This window comes from Phoenix dactylifera, chromosome 12, assembly GCF_051530095.1.
Source record: "Phoenix dactylifera cultivar Ajwa chromosome 12, Ajwa_hap1_PhDact_Kaust_v1.1, whole genome shotgun sequence".
Classification (NCBI taxonomy): Eukaryota; Viridiplantae; Streptophyta; class Magnoliopsida; order Arecales; family Arecaceae; genus Phoenix; species Phoenix dactylifera.
This window is the reverse complement of record NC_143201.1, coordinates 16261761-16281051: the sequence shown is the minus strand read 5'-3', so window position 1 is coordinate 16281051 and position 19291 is coordinate 16261761. Positions and strand designations below refer to the sequence as shown.

At 37.2% G+C, this 19291-nt stretch overlaps 1 protein-coding gene across 1 annotated transcript; it reads left to right on the top strand.

Annotated features, from left to right (window-relative positions):
- The first annotated feature begins 13152 nt into the window (after window positions 1-13152).
- Window positions 13153-19160, top strand: LOC103724102 (uncharacterized). Its single transcript, XM_008815258.6, has 4 exons — window positions 13153-13412; window positions 13750-13949; window positions 16887-17116; window positions 18755-19160. The coding sequence occupies exons 1-4, from the start codon at window positions 13321-13323 to the stop codon at window positions 19031-19033; spliced, it is 801 nt and encodes a 266-aa protein (XP_008813480.3). The 5' UTR covers window positions 13153-13320; the 3' UTR covers window positions 19034-19160.
- The last annotated feature ends 131 nt before the right edge of the window (window positions 19161-19291 follow it).

Sequence of the window (19291 nt, the reverse complement as noted above, 5' to 3'; positions counted from 1 at the left end):
GCAAGGTATAAGTCTAAGCTATGGAGGGAAGAAGTCAGTAACATCACATTGCTACAATACATGATCATCTAAGCTGGTCCAAATATTAGCTCTTAAAGCAACAGATTTTAATCTTCGAAAGGTACAAGAATCTTGATGTAAACAATAGGAATGCCATTTAACAAGGAGGTGTTCTGCGAATATTATTTGATGATAAGAAAATAAGAGACATAAACTTATATGTGGAAAGGAGAAAAAAGAAAAAAAGCAAAACATCAATGAAAGATAAACATGTGAAGCCACCAGAAGCATAAATTGACAATACGTGATAAAGAATGATGTAGGAAAGAGCTCTCCTTGTCATTTGTTAGGTTGCCTGTACTTGCAGTCACACATAATAAAGAACTCAATCAACAATATAAGCAAAAAAGTTACGATATCTGAAAATCCGGAATAAACACACAACAGCAAAGATACATGACAAAAGCTGAAGCCTATGTAAATGCCATTAGTAAAATATAAAGGCAAATTTGCAAGAGTAAGAATTATCCCACTCTAAGATTGTACTTAAGCCACTAAAATTGCCTCCTTTGTCAAACAGACACCTCGCCAAAATAGATATCTCGTAACAAGTGGGTTTAAGGAATACTACCATCCTCACTCATATGAAAAAAATATAATAAAAGTTGTTCTTTTTGAAGATCAAAATTGGACTTTTGATCAAAAAGAATGGCAATTGTTTGTTAAGTTTTGTATATGAGTCTTTGGTCCCACGGATGTGTGCTGAAACTCAATATCTCTGAAACGTTTTCCTCGCGGCATATTGTAATCTAGTATGCACAAAAAAGAGTCAATATTAGTTAAATATTAAAAATATAGAAATAATTTATAAATTGCAAAATAATTTAATGCATAAAACTAATGTTTTACTTACCATTAAGAAACTAGCCAGCTCTCATTCAACATCCATCCTAACCAAACTAGTAGAATTCAGTTCATCAATTGGCGGAACATTAAAAGGCATACACTGAGTATAAGTCTTATCATCCTCCTCTGCTAACCCTTTTCCCATATCATACAAGTTCCTAGGTTTAGTCTTAATAACAACAGACCAATCTTTATCTTTAGAGTCTTGCACGAAGAACACTTGTTGAGCTTGAGATAAAAAAAATAAATGGGTCATCTTTCAATAGCACACCAGTATGTATCAACCTTGAAAAATTTACTAGTGTGAAGCCATTTATATCTTGCTTCAAACCTCTAGATGAGTTTATATCCACCCAATTACATCGAAATAATACTACCTTAAAGTTTCCGTAATAATCCAACTCATAAACATCTGTTAGGACACCATAATAAATTTTTCCGTCTGCCTAAACCATAACTCCACTATTTTGGATTTTTCTAAATTTTTCATGTTTTTTTGTATGAAATTTAAAACCATTTATAATGAACCCATCATATCTGTTGACAATATTGTTCGGACCTCGAGCAAGGACTATTAATTCATTGGAACAATGTCTCTCCATCATGGTCGGTACCTAAAAAATTTAAGTCAGATAATAATTAATTTTACAAAGTTCCGATCGTAGAATATAATAAAAGACCTAATAGGATTCAACGTCTAACCTGTTTTAATAACCATTCAGGAAATAACTCAACCAACCATCTTTGCTCAATCCTTGGGGTAGGATGAATGTTATTGTTGGCGCTTCGCTGAGCCACTAAAAATTTTCTGCACGATAAAAAAATTATTTATTTTGAATATTATATCTGATATGACAGTAAATTGTGATTTCTTATAACCATACTGACCTGCGATACTCGGATATTAAGTCACTGTGAAGTAAGACATAACGATGTGCCTGTGCCAATAATTTGTGATGAACTACAGTACTTTTAGCTTTCCCCACAAATCTTCCACCAGATGAGAACTTGTACTCCTCTGCATTATGTATAATATCGTAATTCCTTTGTGGTCGATTAAAAGCAGTTTCAACTCCTTCAAGGTATCTCGAGCAAAATGTCAAACACTCATCAGCAATATATTCCTCCGCAATCGATCCCTCGGGATAGGCTCGATTGCGTACATATTCCTTTAAGCGCACAAGATACCTTCAACAAAAAATTTAAATGCTCAACATCAACATTGAGGAAGATAATAGGATACATATATATATTAATAATAAATATGGACATTCGAGTTTAAGAATATCACCTCTTAATAGGATACATCCAATGACAGTGAACCGGTCCACCAAGTTTAGCTTCCCCAACCAAGTGAATGAGTAGATGAACCATAGTAGTAAAAAACCTAGGAGGAAAGATCTTCTCCATATGGCATAGTGTTAGTGCAACATTAGACTCCAATTGATCAAGCTCCTTGGGATCAAGAACTTTGGAACATAATGTTTTAAAGAAGGATGATAACTGAGACACAATTGCAAGAACTTGTTTCTGTGTCGATGATCTTAAAGCCAATGGAAAGATATCTTGCATCAAAATATGGCCATCGTGACTTTTAAGATTCGAAAGTTTTCGCTCTTTAAGATTAATGCATCTTGAAATATTCGATGTATATCCATCTGGAACCTTCATATTTTTCAAAACCGTTAAAAAAAGATCTTTCTCTGGAGTAGACATTGTATAACATGCAGGAGGTATAAAATATTTATCATTGGGTTGTTCTTTCGGATGAAGCTTTTGTCTTATGCCCATGTCTTTCAAATCAAGATGCGCTTTCAAGTTGTCTTTAGTCTTTCCTTCAAGATTTAACATTGTTCCAATCAAGTTATCACAAACATTCTTTTCTATATGCATGACATCAAGATTATGTCGAAGAAGATTATACTCCCAATAAGGTAATTCAAAAAAAATGCTTCTTTTTTTCCATAACTGCTTCTGTGTAGATACCGAGTTTGTGCCATCGTCATTTTTCTGTCCATAAACGCTATCATCATTATCGAAGTTGTCAGCGTCTTCAAAAACCTGTGTCATTGAGCTGCCAACATCCCCCCTTCCCCGCTTCTTTGAATTGTTGGATATCTTACCAGGTATATAGTTAGTGCCATGAGTTTGTTTAAGAACTTCAGTTCCAGTTGGCGGAATAGGTGTAGATCGCAACTCTATGGTGCCATCAAACTGATTATTCTGATGTCGAAATGGATGGTTTGCTTCTAACCATCAAAGATGACCCATATAACAGAATTTTCCTCCATGTTTTAACCAATATGAATGAGTTGAATCTCCACAAGAAGGGCATGCAATACGCCCCTTAGTGCTCCAACCGGATAAATTAGCATATGCAGGAAAATCATTGATTGTCCAGATAAGAGCTGCATGCAATTTGAATGTTCGGCCAGTGAAAGCATCAAATGCATCAATACCCTGCCATAACTTTTTCAATTCATCTATTAAAGGCTGCAGAAAAATATCTATATCACTACCTGGGCTCTTATCACGGGGAATAACCACTGACAGAATAAGTGAAGACTGTTTCATACACATCCATGGTGGCAAATTATATGGAACCAAAACAACTGGCCAAGTGCTGTATGTAGAACTCATCGTTCGAAATGGATTAAATCCATCAGTTGCCAAACCCAGCCTAACACTGCGAACATCAGAAGCAAATTCGTGATGCCTATCATCAAATGCTTTCTATGCTAAACTATCCGCTGGATGTCTTAACATTCCATCCATTGTACGTCCTTCATCATGCCATCTTATTAAGGAAGCCGTCTTTGATGATGCATACATCCTTTTCAATCTAGGTATGAGAGGAAAATACCTCAAAACTTTAGCCGGAATTTTTTTAGACTGTTTAGCATCCATTTCATTCGACAAATCATGCTCATCTTCATTTTGTTTTTTCCATCGTGAAGATCCACATGTTCGGCACGAATCTTCATTAATATTTTCACCACGGTATAAAATACAGTCATTTGGACAACTGTGTATCTTCTCATATCCAAGATTCAAGTCTTTTACTAGTTTTCTGGCTTCATAAGAAGTTGATGGCAAAATAACACCTTCTGAAAATGCATCTTTTAATAATTGAAGAAGCATAGTAAAAGACTTTCCAGACCATCCATTCAAATATTTCAAATGGAATAAATGCACCATAAAAGAAATCTTCGTAAAATTCTTACAACCCGGATATAGTTATTTATCACAATCTTTCAGCAAGTTATGATACCGAGTTGTGTTATCTTCAGAGTTTATAGGTTCCTCAACATGTATAGATTCAGTAACGGTATGCTCATCACCTATTGGAGCTCCTTCTTGCTCTCCACTAAAATCTGTTAAATTTCTAATATTATGTTCAAGAGCATCTCTGAGTAAGCTCCTCATATCATCTTCTACAAAAGGATTTCTGTCTGTGCTACTAAATCCAATACTAGCATTGTGTTCTATAATTAAGGGTTCGTCAGATGAAGACGACAATTTAGTCTTTCCATGAAATATCCATTCTGTATAACCCTTCAGAAAACCATTCCATACCAAATGTTTTTTAACAGTTTGTGGAGCGATAGCAAAACAATTTACACATTTTTGACATGGACAAAAAATATTCCCATTTATTTCAGATTTCTCAAAAGCAAATTTAACGAAATTCTGAACTCCATTCAAATATTCGGCACCGGATCTCGACTTATTTATCCAATTTTTGTCCATTCTATTAAAATACTGATTGAACTGCAACTAAAATAAAAAAATAATAAACAAAATTAGAGTATGAATCACCAATATGAAATCATGGTACAGAAAGAAGAGTATGAAAAATTATTATACCCTTAACATAGGGAAAAAACTTATCTACATTAGAGTTGCTCTTCGAGCAATCTAGTGTTATTTTGCTAGCCTTATTAGATTAGGCTGGTATCTCTTTAAAGGACAAGGGTTGTATCTTTCGCATAAAAGAAAAATTCACCTCCATATGGGGGTAAACAGACGATGCTATCTTCCGCACTATACAGTGAAAAAAATGAGCTCTTTTTGAGAGTCGGTGGTTGACAAAAGAATTAGGAGCCTACAAAGAAGGGAGGGATCCTGGATGAGAGCACTGAGGAGGATGAATTAGAAGAAAAGAGGAAATAGAAGAGGACAAGAGGTTTTCTAAAATCGTTTATTTCTGCACTGCAAACCTAATCTATTTCTTTATGTACCTACTAATGAAAATGAGACGAAAGAGTTAGGATCCTGCAAAGGAGGGAGGAATCCAGGATGACAGTATCGATGAGGGAGAGAGAATTAGAACAAAGAGGAAATAGAAGAACACAGGAGGGTTTCTAAAAACCACTTATTTCTGCAATGCAATCTAATCAAAATGACAATGGTTTAGGTTGAACCCAGTCAATCTGAAACAAAAGGACATGGTTAGATTGTATTATCCATGGAAAATTAATTCTAGTAATATTTAGCCAATGTTCACAGTTCAACAATTTACATCAGTATGATCCCAGTTGCATGAGCAATATCAAATGCAGAGGACTTATATGATCACCTGCTGACCGACCCACCATGAGTCGAATGACAGACTAGCAGACATGGTATACAAAGTAAAAAAGCAATATTAACGCAAGTAAACTAGAATTCACCCTCTTAAAGAATTGAAAAAGAAATAGTGGCAGTAATTGAAATGTATAAAAATTTAGACAAAAAGATACACATGCAAACATGAACCAGTGCGGAAGATAGCATCGTCTGTTTACCCCCATAGTCAGGGAGCTGTGCACTGTATAGTTTAAAGATACCACCGTCTGTTTACCCCCTCGTATCTTTAAAGGACAAGGGTCTGTTTACAGAGAGGACTGAGAGTAGAAATGGAGCAGCTTTGTTCAGCATAGTTTGGCTCTCACAATTACATCATCCATGATGGAATTGATTCTCCTCCTTCTGATCCCAAAGAGGCCCCATATTCTGTTCTTGAATAGTCTGGTAATAATGGTGCACGAGATCATGAGGCATCATAATTATTATCAGGCTTTTTTTTTTGTTTTCAGGGATAAAACAGCAGATTAAAAAAAAAACCTAAAACAACATAATTATACACCCTCAACTGGTGAACAAATTTTCCTACAGGATTCTAAATGCATACTCATATTATCATCTTATTCATTAGATATGTTCACAGCAAGCAGTTATGCAGCTTAACAGAGAGTATGAGGATCACTTACCTCAGACGACGGCGATGTCGACGGCGGCGGAGTAGCTAGGGCGCGCGAGATGGAGGTGAGATGTCGGCGCGCAGCTAGGGCATCGATCGACAGAGGATGAGGAGACGGAGCCGGGCGAGCGTTAAAGACATGAAACAAAAAAAGAGTTGGAGGAGGAGGAGGAGGAGGAGGAGTAGGAGGCTTACCTCAGACGACGGCGAGGTCGACGGCGGCGGAGAAACGGAATCTTCGATCGCCAATCGGGGCTAGGGATGGAGGTGAGATCAGTTAGAGGAGGAGGAGGAGGAGGAGGAGGACGAGGAGAAGAAGGAGGCTTACCTCAGACGAGGGCGAGGTCGACGGCAGCGGGGAAGTCGGCGATGAAGGTGAGAAGTCAGCCGAGCGATGGAGCTAGGGCATCGAGCGATAGAAAATGAGGAGAGGGGGCCGGGCGGTTGGGGGGTTTATATTTTCTTACGACGCTTTTTAGCGTCGTCATTTCTTAAAGTTTTAACGACGCTTTAGAGCGTCGTTGTTTCTGGAGATTAACCGACGCTAGTAAAAAGCGTCGGCAAAGGTTGGCGCCGAGCCAAACTTTACCGACGTTTTTTCCTAGCGTTGGGAAAAGACAGTCGTCAAAACTCCCTTTTGTTGTAGTGATAATATAGTCTTTTATCTAAATGACAAGTGGTCAAACATGATTCTTTTATGTATCTTGCATAAATAGCCAAATCTTGATCGGCCTAATATTTTTTTAACATTTACCGTAGTTGGTCGGTTGCCAATTAAATTTTTGGCTGTAAACAGTTTCTTTTGTTTTTTTTTTTCTGATAAAGAAAAGGATCATGGCACGTGGATTGAGTATTTTAGAGTGATTAAAGGCAAAAAGATTCCCTGATAGAGTAGCTAGCGTAGGTGTATGCAAATTTTGAATTTTCTTTAGGGGATCGAGACACCCATGAAGAGTTTACATTGTATTGAGAGATTGTGGATAAATAAATAAATAAATATATAAACTAGTTCTCAGCCCATGTGTTGCATGAGATTGATTCCATGAGAAGTGGTGATGGATGGCTGTAATCTCAACAAGCTATAACATATCTCATGTTATTTGTATGAATCATAACGACACCTCCAGTTTTGAACGATATGTTCATGTGCATGCATAAAGATGAACCTCACGACAAGTAGAGGTGATATACAATGAGAATTGAGTATATGCAATACTTGCGATCAATAAATAACGGTGGATATCTATGATCGTAGGGAAAGTTCATGTATTAAATCTTTTAGCTGCATATATGTAGGAAAAGACCTATTCATCAATAAGCAACAGCATAATGGAATATGATGGTTGTATGACTTTTGCCCTTTTTGCTGCTTTAATGACATTTAGCCAAACATGACAATGCCCGCTAACAATCATCGCATGCCATTACCCAGTGCCTTAGTCCCTTCAAATGGCAATAAACCTTTTTTATGGTTGGGATCTGTTTTTAATAATAATTATAACAGATGATGCGTGTGCTAGTAAGGTGGTTTTTTATCTAAATTAATCAAATAAGAACAAAGCACTAAGAGCTCGTTTGGTTCGCAGGAACAGAAAGAGAAAAAGTGTAGTCAACGGAAAAGTAAAGAGATGCCTCTTATTTGGTAGGAGTTTTCAAAGGTGACAGACGTGAAAGTTGTATTTTCGTGGGAATATGATTCTTACATTTCATGGAAAAGTCTTTTTAATGAGAAACATGGAAAAATTACTTTTCCGTGAGCCAGGAATCGAAATATTTTTATTCTTTTTCAAAAAGATCCTTCAGTTATTTTATTTGATCCAAAGCATTAAAAATCTAATTTTTATTAAGGGTACAATAGGAATTTCATATAACTTTTTCAGGAAAATGGATGGTCAACCGAACATAAGTATTCTGGAAATTTGTTACTTTTCCATGGTCAACAAAACATGTTAAAAGTACTTTTTCAGGCATTCTTTTTTCAGGAATCTGCTTTACAAGAATCATAATCCTATAAGAAAAAATGCTCTGCGTGAATCAAACGAGCTCTAAGATTATGCACAATTACTTACATGAGAAGGTGGGCACTAGGAGATGAGGGCTTGTCTACCATAGATAGAGAATGCCAATTTTATCACGATGGACAAGAAAAAAGAAATATTCAATGGATGACTGCTGGTTCCTTCTGCACTGGATGCACTATATGGCCATGCATACAGTTAATCATGCCGCTCTAAACTTTATTTATCAAGCACTTATCTCAATGCATCACTACAAAAAAGAGGCCATATGGTGAATGCAATATACGGTATAATTTCTCCCTTGGGGGGATGAGGCCGGGGCAAAAAGCCGGCGCTAGTTCTTTCATACTTATCCATATTTTAGGTAGAGAGGCAATTATTATAATATATCACATTAAATTTGCTCAATTTATTCCACTGATGAAACACCGCCATGGTCAATATCCTCTTGCACTTATTTCTCCAAAACAAACACTCTAAAGAAATATCATGCATGATAAATCCCAATCTTAGGGGTAATTAATTCCCCACCCTCCAAAAGACCACGCTATAACAAAAAGTCCCCGTTGACCGGTCTTAAAATATTCCGTCCATTATCTCTATTAAGTTTAATTCCCAGTCTTTGAGCCCTTTTTGTTTTTTCAAAAAATGCCAAAAATGCCCCTGCCCTTTTTGATCTCCCATTCTCAGAAGAAGAAGAAACAGGGGCAGCCGCCACCGACCACAGCTCGTCCCCGCCCGAGCTCCCTCCCGCGGCCGCCACCGGCCCCGTCTCGCTCCCTCCCGAGCCCCGTCCCGCGGCCCCGGCCCCTCCCGTGCCCTTCCCCTCCTAATATCCCGTTCTCATAAGAAAAAGAAGAAGAAAAAGGCCCGGCCGCCGCCGACCACAGCTTGCCCTTGCCTGAGCTCCCTCCCGCGGCCGCCGCCGGCCTCTGCTCGGCCCCTCTCGAGCCCCCTCCCGCGGCCTCGCCCCCTCCCATGCCCCCGCCCGAGCTCCCTCCCGTGGCCGCCGCTGGCCCCGGCTCGCCGCCTCCCGAGCCCCCTCCCCGACTTCGCCCCCTCCCGCGGCGCCCTCCAACGGCCGCCACGGCCCGGCCCCCCTCCGGTGCCTCCGGCTCACGAGAGGAGAAGAAAGAAGAAAGAAGAAGAAGGGAAGAAGAGAAGAAAAAGAAAAGAAAAAAAAAGAAAAGGAAAGAAAAAGAAGAAAAGAAAAGAAAAAAAGAAAGAAAGAAAAATAAATAAATAAATAAATGCATAAATAAATAAATAAATACAAATAAATAAATAAATAATATATTCTAATAAAATAAAATAATTATAAATAAATAAATAAAATCACCACGGTCGGGCCCTCTCCTGCGGCCCCCTTCTGCGGCCGCCACGGTTGGGCCCTCTCCCCCGGCCCCCTTCCGGCGCCGCCGGCTCGTGGGAGGAGAAGAAAGAAGAAGAAAGGAAGAAGAGAAAAAAAAAGAAAAAGAAGAGAAAAAAAAGGAAAGAGAAAGAAGAGAGGGAAAGAAAAAGAAAAAAGGAAAGAAAAAGAAGAAAAGGAAAAAAAGAAAAAAAAGAAAAGAAAAAGGAAGAAAAGGAAAGAAAAAGAAGAAAAAGGAAAGAAAAGGAAAGAAAAAGAAGAAAAAGGAAAGAAAAAGAAGAAAAGGAAAAAAAAAGAAAAAAAGAAAAGAAAAAAAGAAAAGAAAAAGGAAAGAAAAAGAAAAAAGAAAAGAAGAAAAAAAGAAAAAAGAAAACAAAACAAAACAAAACAAAACAGAAGAAAAGGAAAGAAAAAGAAGACTTAAGTATGTGCAGAGAAGACTTAATTGTGTACAGAGAATACTTAACTGTGTGATGCACATAGTTAAGTGTTCTCTGTACACAATTAAGTCTTCTCTGCACATACCTAACTGTGTGATGCATAGAACACTTAACTGTATGCAGAGAAAATTTAAATGTGTACATATAAGACTTAATTGTGCATAGAGAATATTTAACTTAATTGTGTAATGTATAGAATACTTAACTGTGTTGAGAGAAGATTTAAGTGTGTGCAGAGAAGACTTAACTGTGTGTAGAGAAGGAAAGAAAAAGAAAAATGAAAGAAAAAGAAAAGAAGGAAAGAAAAAGAAAAAAAGAAGAAAAAGGAAAGAAAAAGAAGAAAAAGGAAAGAAAAAGAAGAAAAGAAAAAAAAGAAAAGAAAAAGGAAGAAAAGGAAAGAAAAAGGAAAAAGAAGAAAAAGAAAAGCAAAAGGAAAGAAAAAGAAGAAAAGAAAAGAAAAAAAGAAAAGGAAAAAAAGAAAAAAAGAGGAAAGAAAAATAAAAGAATGAAAGAAAAGGAACACTTAACTGTGTGATGCATAGAATACTTAACTGTATGCAGAGAAGATTTAAATGTGTACAGAGAAGACTTAATTGTGTGCAGAGAATATTTAGCTTAACTATGTGATGTATAGAACACTTAACTGTGTACAGAGAACATTTAAATGTGTGCAGAGAATACTTAATTGCGTATATAGAACACTTAACTGTGTGCAGAGAAAACTTAATTATGTACAGAAAATACTTAACTTAATTGTGTAATGCATAGAACACTTAACTGTGTGCAGAGAAGATTTAAGTATGTGCAGAGAAGACTTAATTGTATACAAAAAAACACTTAACTGTGTAATGCATGCAGTTAAGTGTTCTCTGTATACAATTAAGTTTTTTCTGCACACACTTAATTGTATGATGCAGAGAATACTTAACTGTGTGCAGAGCAGGAAAGAAAAAGAAGAGAACGGAAAGAAAGAGAAGAACAAAAAGGAAAGAAAAAGAAGAAAAGGAAAAAAGGAAAGAAAAAAAAGGAAAGAAAAGGAAAAAAAGGAACGAAAAGGAAGAACTTAAAAGAAAAAGGAAGAAAAGGAAAGAAAAAGAAGAAAAAGGAAACAGTGAGTGGTAGTTGGTTAGTAAGCTTGGTACATATGTAATATAGTATGACACATATTTAAGCAAGCTTAGCAATAAGAATTAAATATGTACTAAGCTTGCTTAAATATGTGCCATACTATATTACATGTGTACCAAGCTTACTAACCAAACTGCTACTCACTGTTTTCTTTTTCTTTTTTTTTTCTTTTTTTTCTTTTTTCTTTTAAGTCTTCTCTGCACATACTTAAATCTTCTCTCAACACAGTTAAGTATTCTATACATCACACAGTTAAGTTAAATATTCTCTATACACAATTAAGTCTTATATGCACACATTTAAATTTTCTCTGCATACAGTTAAGTGTTTTATGCATCACATAGTTAAATGTGTGCAGAGAAGACGTAATTGTGTATAGAGAACACTTAACTGTGTGATGCGCACAGTTAAGTGTTCTCTTTACACATTTAAATTTTCTCTGCACATACTTAAATCTTCTTTTTCTTTCCTTTTCTTCTGTTTTTTTCTTTTCTTTTCTTTTCTTTTTTCTTTTTTTCTTTTCTTTTTTTCTTTTTTTTTCATTTTCTTCTTTTTCTTTCCTTTTTCTTCTTTTTCTTTCCTTTTCTTTCCTTTTTCTACTTTTTCTTTCCTTTTCTTCCTTTTTTTTTCTTTTTTTTTTTCCTTTTCTTCTTTTTCTTTCCTTTTTCTTCTTCTTCTTTCCTTTTCTTCCTTTTTCTTTTCTTTTTTTCTTTTTCTTTCCTTTTTCCTTTTTCTTTTTTTCTCTTCTTTTTCTTTTTTTTTCTCTTCTTTTTCTTTTTTTTTTTCTCTTCTTCCTTTCTTCTTCTTTCTTCTCCTCCCGCGAGCCGGCGGCGCCGGAAGGGGGCCGGGGGAGAGGGCCCGACCGTGGCAGCTTTATTTATTTATTTATAATTATTATATTTTATTAGAATATAATATTTATTTATTTATTTATTTGTTCATTTATATTTATTTATTTATTTATTTATGCATTTATTTATTTATTTTTCTTTTCTTTCTTTTTTTTTCTTTTCTTTTCTTCTTTTTCTTTCCTTTTCTTTTTTTTTTCTTTTCTTTTTCTTCTCTTCTTCTTCTTTCTTCTTTCTTCTCCTTCCGCGAGCCAGCGGCGCCGGAGGGGGGCCGGGCCGTGGCGGCTGTTGGAGGGGGCCGCGGGAGGGGGCGGGGCCGCCATCGGCGGCGGCCGCGGGAGGGAGCTCGGGAGGGGGCGGGCCGTGGGAGGGGGCTCGGGAGGGGGCGAGGCCGCGGGAGGGGGTTCGGGAGGGGGCGAGCAGGGGCCAGCGGCGGCCGCGGGAGGGAGCTCGGGCGGGGGTGAGTTGTGGTCGGCAGCGGCCAGGCCTTTTTCTTCTTCTTTTTCTTCTGAGAACGAGAGATTAGCAGGGGAAGGGGCATGGGAGGGGGCGGGGCTGCGGGACGGGGCTCGGGAGGGAGCGAGACGGGGCTGGTGGCGGCCGCAGGAGGGAGCTCGGGCGGGGACGGGCCGTGGTCGGTGGCGGCTGCCCCTGCCTCTTCTTCTTCTTCTGGGAATGGGAGATCAAAAGGGGTAGGGGCATGTTAATATTTTTAGGGGGCGTTTTCGTCTCATAATAAAGTATTAAAATATGGCTGGACTGATTGTTAAACAACCAGTCAATAGGGATTAAACGTTAAAGACCGGTCAATAAATGTACCGGTGATTAATTACCCCTAAATCTTATACCATCTGCACTGCCCAGATAGCCATTCCTTTCTCTCCATAATTATATGCAAACCACACGCAGCGACTCACCCAATACCTAAATGGCTAAATCCAATCCTGTTTTGGGTCCCGCCACCCAACCCCAACCCAAATCCAAATTGGCTTCTTTAGCCCGCATCCCTCTCTCCCAATTCCAACCCCAATCGCTCGATTCCAAATTGCCTACTCTCCATGTCCCATCCGATCTCCCCTCTCTGCCTCACTATATATCGTTCAAAGCAATTTCTTTGGCGCTTTCCATTTTTCACACCAATTTTTATATCTTTTCCCATTCGATGCTTCTTGAAAGGCCGCGTCTTTCACGCGTTGCACGCGTACATGTTTCCATTGACTTGCCCTTAGAAAGAAAAGACTCGAGTCGTCGTCACCTCCTTGTTTATGACCAGCCTTCCTCCTCCTTTTCGTCGTTATAACCTGTTCAGAGTCTCTGATTTTAGGTGTGGGTGTCTACAATCTGAGTAGATTTTAGTAGAATCCAAGAAATGGAGAACTCCGGGAAAAGGATTCTACTGACATCCGATGGAGATGAGATTTCGAAGGGCATTGTTTACTACCTTGCTAACTCTGGCTGCAGGTATTTGCTTCCATGTCCTCTGTTTTGCCTTCAATTTTCTGCTTCCTTTTCTTTTCCTTCAGTTGTTTTTTTTTTTGATGGATTTCCTTTTCCTATCATTGAGTACTGAGCTTTTTCGAAGGCAGGTTCTGTTCTTGGTGATCCTTATTTATTTTTTATTTATTATATTTTTCGTTATATTTTCTCTGTTAGTGTTGATGTTGGATTTTTCCAATTCTCTATTAGATGAAGGTTAAAGGCTTCTCCTTTTTGTCTAAATTCGGTTAGATCAATCTGTCTTCTTTTCTCAAGTTAGTTGTTTTTTTATTGATTTTATGAACTGTTTTGTAATTAATAGGTTAGTTTTGATGGGTGATGAGAATCGTCTGAGGGAGATGGTGGGGGAAATTGCGAGCTTATTGAAGGGAACCGATCAATTAGAAGTGGTTGGATTGAATATGGAAGAAGAAAAGGAGGCTGCTTTTGATGAGGCTGTGGGTACGGCGTGGAAACTCCTGGGGAGAGTAGATGGCTTTGTTAATTGTTATTCATATGAAGGTAAGTCAAATGATGTGCTTCTTTCAGTCGGCAAAAAGTAATCTTGCTTGTGTTCTTTGTTGGAATTTGGTGAAGTTCTTTTTTTATTTGTCATGTAAATTTTAAAATAAATTGATCGGTGAAAGGAATTATTCAGCTTAAGTAGGGAAATGGAAAGAAATATTTGACAATAATAATTCTATACAACTCTTATTATTGTGTCTATGACCTTCGTGCATGGATTACATTATGTGTTTCTTATTGTCGGAAGAGCCATCTTCTACTCACCAACCACTTTTTTTCCATAATATTCTAGCCCAACTGCACAATATATGAGAAAAGTTTGCACAAGCTACAAAGATGTGCTTGCAAGGAAATCTCACAAGCTACAATGATGTTCTATCTAAATGTTCACGACAGATGCACCTTGTTTATAATATTTATAAATTTACTTGAAACATCATAATTACTAGATTAATTAATAAAAGATAGGGCAAAGAGGTGATGATCAGAAGCTCATAGGAAATAAGAATGGATGCTATTTTGGAGTAAAATTTGACTAGTTATGGGTAATATATTTTTAGACTGGGTTTGTTTGATCAAGCTAGGCCTGTATTATGAGTAGCTTGTATTCACAATAAACTTCTAAGAATCTTATTCTTGTCCAAAGAGAAAAACACAGTTATATTTGTGTGGTTCGAATGGAAAAAGACTTACAAAATTCATGCCAAACTCCAAATCTGACAAATCTGCTTGGCTAGATGACAGCAATCACTCAAGGTGAAAGGAATGATGTTTCTCAGTAGTCAGGACTAATTTGTCTTCTTTCAAAATCTTCTAAAACTTAGGGCAGCAACAAATCTCTAGTGCTCATTATTTTATGTACAATTATTTTTGGCATTGATCTTAGCAAAACTTTGATATTTTGCTTGAACCTTGATAAAGATCCTCTGAGGGGAAGCAAAGTTGAGGAATTGCTAATCATAATACTGTCATGATAGGATGAAAGGTTATGTGAGAGTAGTGAGCATTATAAATCTCATATTTGATAGATAACACATTAACAAGCCGATAGATCAAGGCCTTATAAAACTTGTCTAGAAAGATTATGGGTGAACATGAGCATATCTTGTGAATGTTCTACTTGCCATCTGCATCATGTTCTTCTGCAAACCTGCAAATCTTGCTCTCTTTTTTCTGTGCTCATGAGAGTCCTTTGAAAATTAATCAATTTGCAAATGTTCTATTTTATCTTCTTGCTTTGTTCTTAAAGTCAAAATTAATTTTACCATTAATGCAACAAAATTGGTGGCAAATTAATGCTACACATAACTCTAAATTTAAGTATAATGGTTGAATGTGAATACAAAAATCAACAGTTTTCAGGCATTTTGGCAAGAAGATTAAATGAGGAAACTCATGAGGAAAGATGGGAGCAGATTTTTTTCTTTATTTTTGACTTAATAAATCTTCTTAAATTTAAAGATCAAGTTGTACCTTTTCTCCATTTCCTTTTTCTTGTGAAATTCACAGAAGGACCAAGTGTTTGATACTCTTGGATTAGGTCCTTGAGAGTGTATCATCTAAACTCTTGGGATCTATGAAAATTTTATCTCCTTTTTATTTCTTACCTTAGATCTTCAAACCCATTTATCTCAAATATTCAGTGGCCAGATAAGCAGGTTTTGGATTTCGGAACTTCCCTCCACCTGATTGATAGGACCTGTGAGTAAATATCAATAGAGTGTTTCTGTTCTTCAGTATTATTTATGTGATCTATTGCAATCTCAATTGAATTTCATGTATCCACATAAAGATTTTCAATCATGGTATGCTGTACCGGTGGGTACCGGATTACCGGTATCGGTACGCCTGACGTACCGCATACCGTACCGTACGACACTCGGTATGTCTATACTAGTGCGGCACTGGTACGTGGTTCGGTACCAGTATGGCGAACCTTGTTTTCAATACATCCTTTATTGCTCTCCTAGTGTATATCCAACAGTGAGACAGTGCAACTTTGTTAGTGGATATGCAGGTGCAATGAATTTAATATTACTGGATCTGTGAAAGTAAGAGGCCTCTAATCTGAAGTTAAAGTTTCTGATTTCCTGGAAAGTTGATGAGGTGATCAAATCCAAAAAGAGAAGGGAAATTAGCTGAGACTTAATAAACACTGAATGAAAAATTAGTAAAGAACAATTGAGGATTTCATTAATCCCTCTATTCTTTTCATCCCTCTTTTAGATGCTTAGAACTGGCTGGATTGTTTATTTTCACTTTCCAACAAGGACTAGATCACATTTGACACTCTATTTTGCATTAGATAAATTAGCTACTAAAGTTACTGAACTGGAACCATCAAATTGGAATGAAAATGGGACACAATATATCTAATCTGGATGATGGTTGTCCACTGAGAAGTCGAGCCCCCCAGCATGCTTCATAGAAATGTTTCTTTTAGTATTTTTTTTTCTGAACGAAGGTTCTAGAGTCATATCCCAAGAAGAAAATGCAAAATCATTTTTTATTCCGAATAAAATGTTACTAAATTTTCTTTATTTCCAGAACAGATGTTGTTCAATAAATATCTGTTGTCTTTAGTGTGGGGCCCTCTTTTCAAAACCAGTTATATTTAAAACTATATCATGTAGTATTTTGCTTAGATAAGAATTTTTCAAGATCTTGCTAAAAATAAGGATGAGATTTTTGTCATAGTGCTCCATATAATTGGTGGATTTATATACTAATAATCTTAAATTTTAACACTTCAGAGATGCAGTCTAGACCATAAGTTTACTATAAGTTGGTTTATTTGCTCCATGGAAGATGATCATTATCGGAATTTCAAAATGCTGGCATTTTGGTGCTTAAGATGATTTATTTAACATAACCAAAAGATTTTGTTAATATATCTCATGTGTTAATGTTTTGTACCTCTAACTATTTGGACAGGGAAGATGCGAGAATGTCTACATATGACTGAACAGGAATATCGGAAAACAATAAAAATTAATTTTATGGCGCCATGGTTTCTGCTAAAGGCTGTTGCTAAGCAAATGCAGGAATCCAAATCGGGAGGATCCATCGTATTTCTAATGCAGATCATTGGCATGGAAAGAGGACTGTATCCGGGTGCTGCTGCATATGGCTCAAGTTTGGCTGCTGTACAACAGTTGGTTCGGGTAAGTATGTGGGCATCTAGATGCTTCTACTGTTATGCAATTGCTTTCCTAGATTTATGTTTTTCCATACTGTATCATCATGCAGTTGCAGATCAGAGAAACCAAAGTTTGACTAGTACATATGCGTCTATTTTTTTGTGCATTTGTGTACATACAAATGTGTGTTTATAGCTTGATGGTGGACAGAGAGAGGAACATATAAACCAAGTTATAAATCCTAACAAGTTTTTGACATCCTATTGTATTTCCCTTGAATGCTCTTGGACAGCCAATTCGAAACATGAAGATAGATTAGCTCACAATTGACAAAGTGATCCCTGAAGCATGGACAATCCACATCTGACCTGTTGATTATCCTATGTTGCAGAATGAATTAGGCCACCTATGCAAAACTTCAAGCTTTTAAATGCATGAAATGTCTTCCAAGCATCTGATTGCGCTAACTATTATATGAATATTTATCAGTCAAGCAGGTGGATGCAGCATATATGTAGCAAAATACTTCATTTATATTTGAATGTTGATAATTTCTTTATCTAAAATCTTAATCTCAAAGTTGCATGGAGTGGATACGATGACTTGGGCAGGAGATTTGTGTTTGTGTGCTGTACTGTGGCTAAAGAAAATGTGACATGATGTCTTGGCTATTAAAGTGGAGCACTTCATGGAGTACTACTAATTTCTAATTATATAAGCTTGTCAGTATTTAGAGAAAAGAGTTCACAAGTAAAAAGTTTGAAAAGTTTGATGTGATCAGTGTTGGCACTTGTTTTATGATTGCTTAGTTTGTCTTCTGTCTCATTTCTTCCTGCCATACAAGGTTCTTGGTCAGCAGCAACACCATTCATAAATTAATGAAAACTTAGTTGTTCTTAGAATATGACCAGAGGAGCTCCTCTCTTTTCCCAAGCACTATAGTCAAGATACATGAATTGGGAATCTAGGAATAGTTAGCTAGAAAGAATTAATTAGAAAGCATGTTGCTTCACCGATCACTAGATGCTTTGTAATTTGACAGTTCTTCCACCGCTGCGGTTGAGAGAAACTTGATGGACAGACTCCAAAGTACAGATGTTTTTTTCTATGTGACCTATAATTGGCATCCCTGATTAGGAGAGCTATTAGTAAATCTTGGTGTGGTGCATCTTCCTTTACCAGCCCCCTAGGGTTTTAACTTGAGAGTGGAAAAATAATTCTAAAGAATGAATTTTCTTTGGTGTTATTGTTTCCATCACGACGTCATTCCGAAGACCACTGCTGTAGCATCATAGACTAGGTCTTTATGAGAAAATCAACTCCGAGCGGAATAGTGTTCAGGTTGTAATCCTTTTCCTCCACCTTGTTCTATATTCATGCACCAGATAGCGCAAATGAGGTATAGGCCTTGTAGCTAATGATGGATTGAAAATGTGGGTCTTTGTAATGGTGATTCCTTTCACTGTTGATTTCCTCAGATATAGTGTGTATTTGTATTGCATACTGAATTTCTCCTACTCTTCCTTTGAAGAAAGCCATTGCGACAACAATATCATATGTGATACGTTATCCCAATATGATCATATTAGTATCTATTCTGTTTTATGTCCTTCCATTGAGTTGAAGTAATTTATATTGCTGAAACTATTCTTGCCATCACAGCTATCAGCAATGGAGATTGGCAAGTACAAGATAAGAGTCAACGCAATTGCCCGTGGCTTGCACTTGGGAGATGAGTATCCGCTTTCAGTGGGGAAGGAGAAGGCAGAGAAGTTCACAAGGGATGTGATGCCCCTTCTGAGATGGCTCGACCCCAAGAATGATCTTGCTTCCACTGTACTGTACCTGGTGGGAGATGAGTCCCGCTACATGACTGGCACTACGATCTTTGTCGATGGAGCCCAATCCATTGTGAGGCCTCGCATGCGATCATACATGTAATAGAAGCCTGTCAATGTGGTCTCACTTTTATTCTGTTCCTAAAGAGCGAAAACGTATTTAAAGTTTAATTGAGTTGATCAAACTTTTGGAATAATGCTCAAGTTCAGCTGTTGCTGTCCAGCTTTAATTGGCTGGTGACACAGAAATACAATTTTCAACTGAGATTTGCTTTGTGAAAAATTTCATAATCAACTTTTATGCAACCAATTGAGCAAATTATATAAATGCAGAGATAGATTTGGTAGTTCTGTTCTCATT

Excerpts from the sequence above, each read along its gene's own strand:
- LOC103724102 (XM_008815258.6), top strand. The coding sequence starts at position 13,321 with ATGGAGAACTCCGGGAAAAGGATTCTACTGACATCCGATGGAGATGAG. Across the intron at positions 13,950-16,886 it reads TAATTGTTATTCATATGAAG|GGAAGATGCGAGAATGTCTA; the intron begins GTAAGTCAAATG and ends CTATTTGGACAG. Across the intron at positions 17,117-18,754 it reads CTGTACAACAGTTGGTTCGG|CTATCAGCAATGGAGATTGG; the intron begins GTAAGTATGTGG and ends TTGCCATCACAG.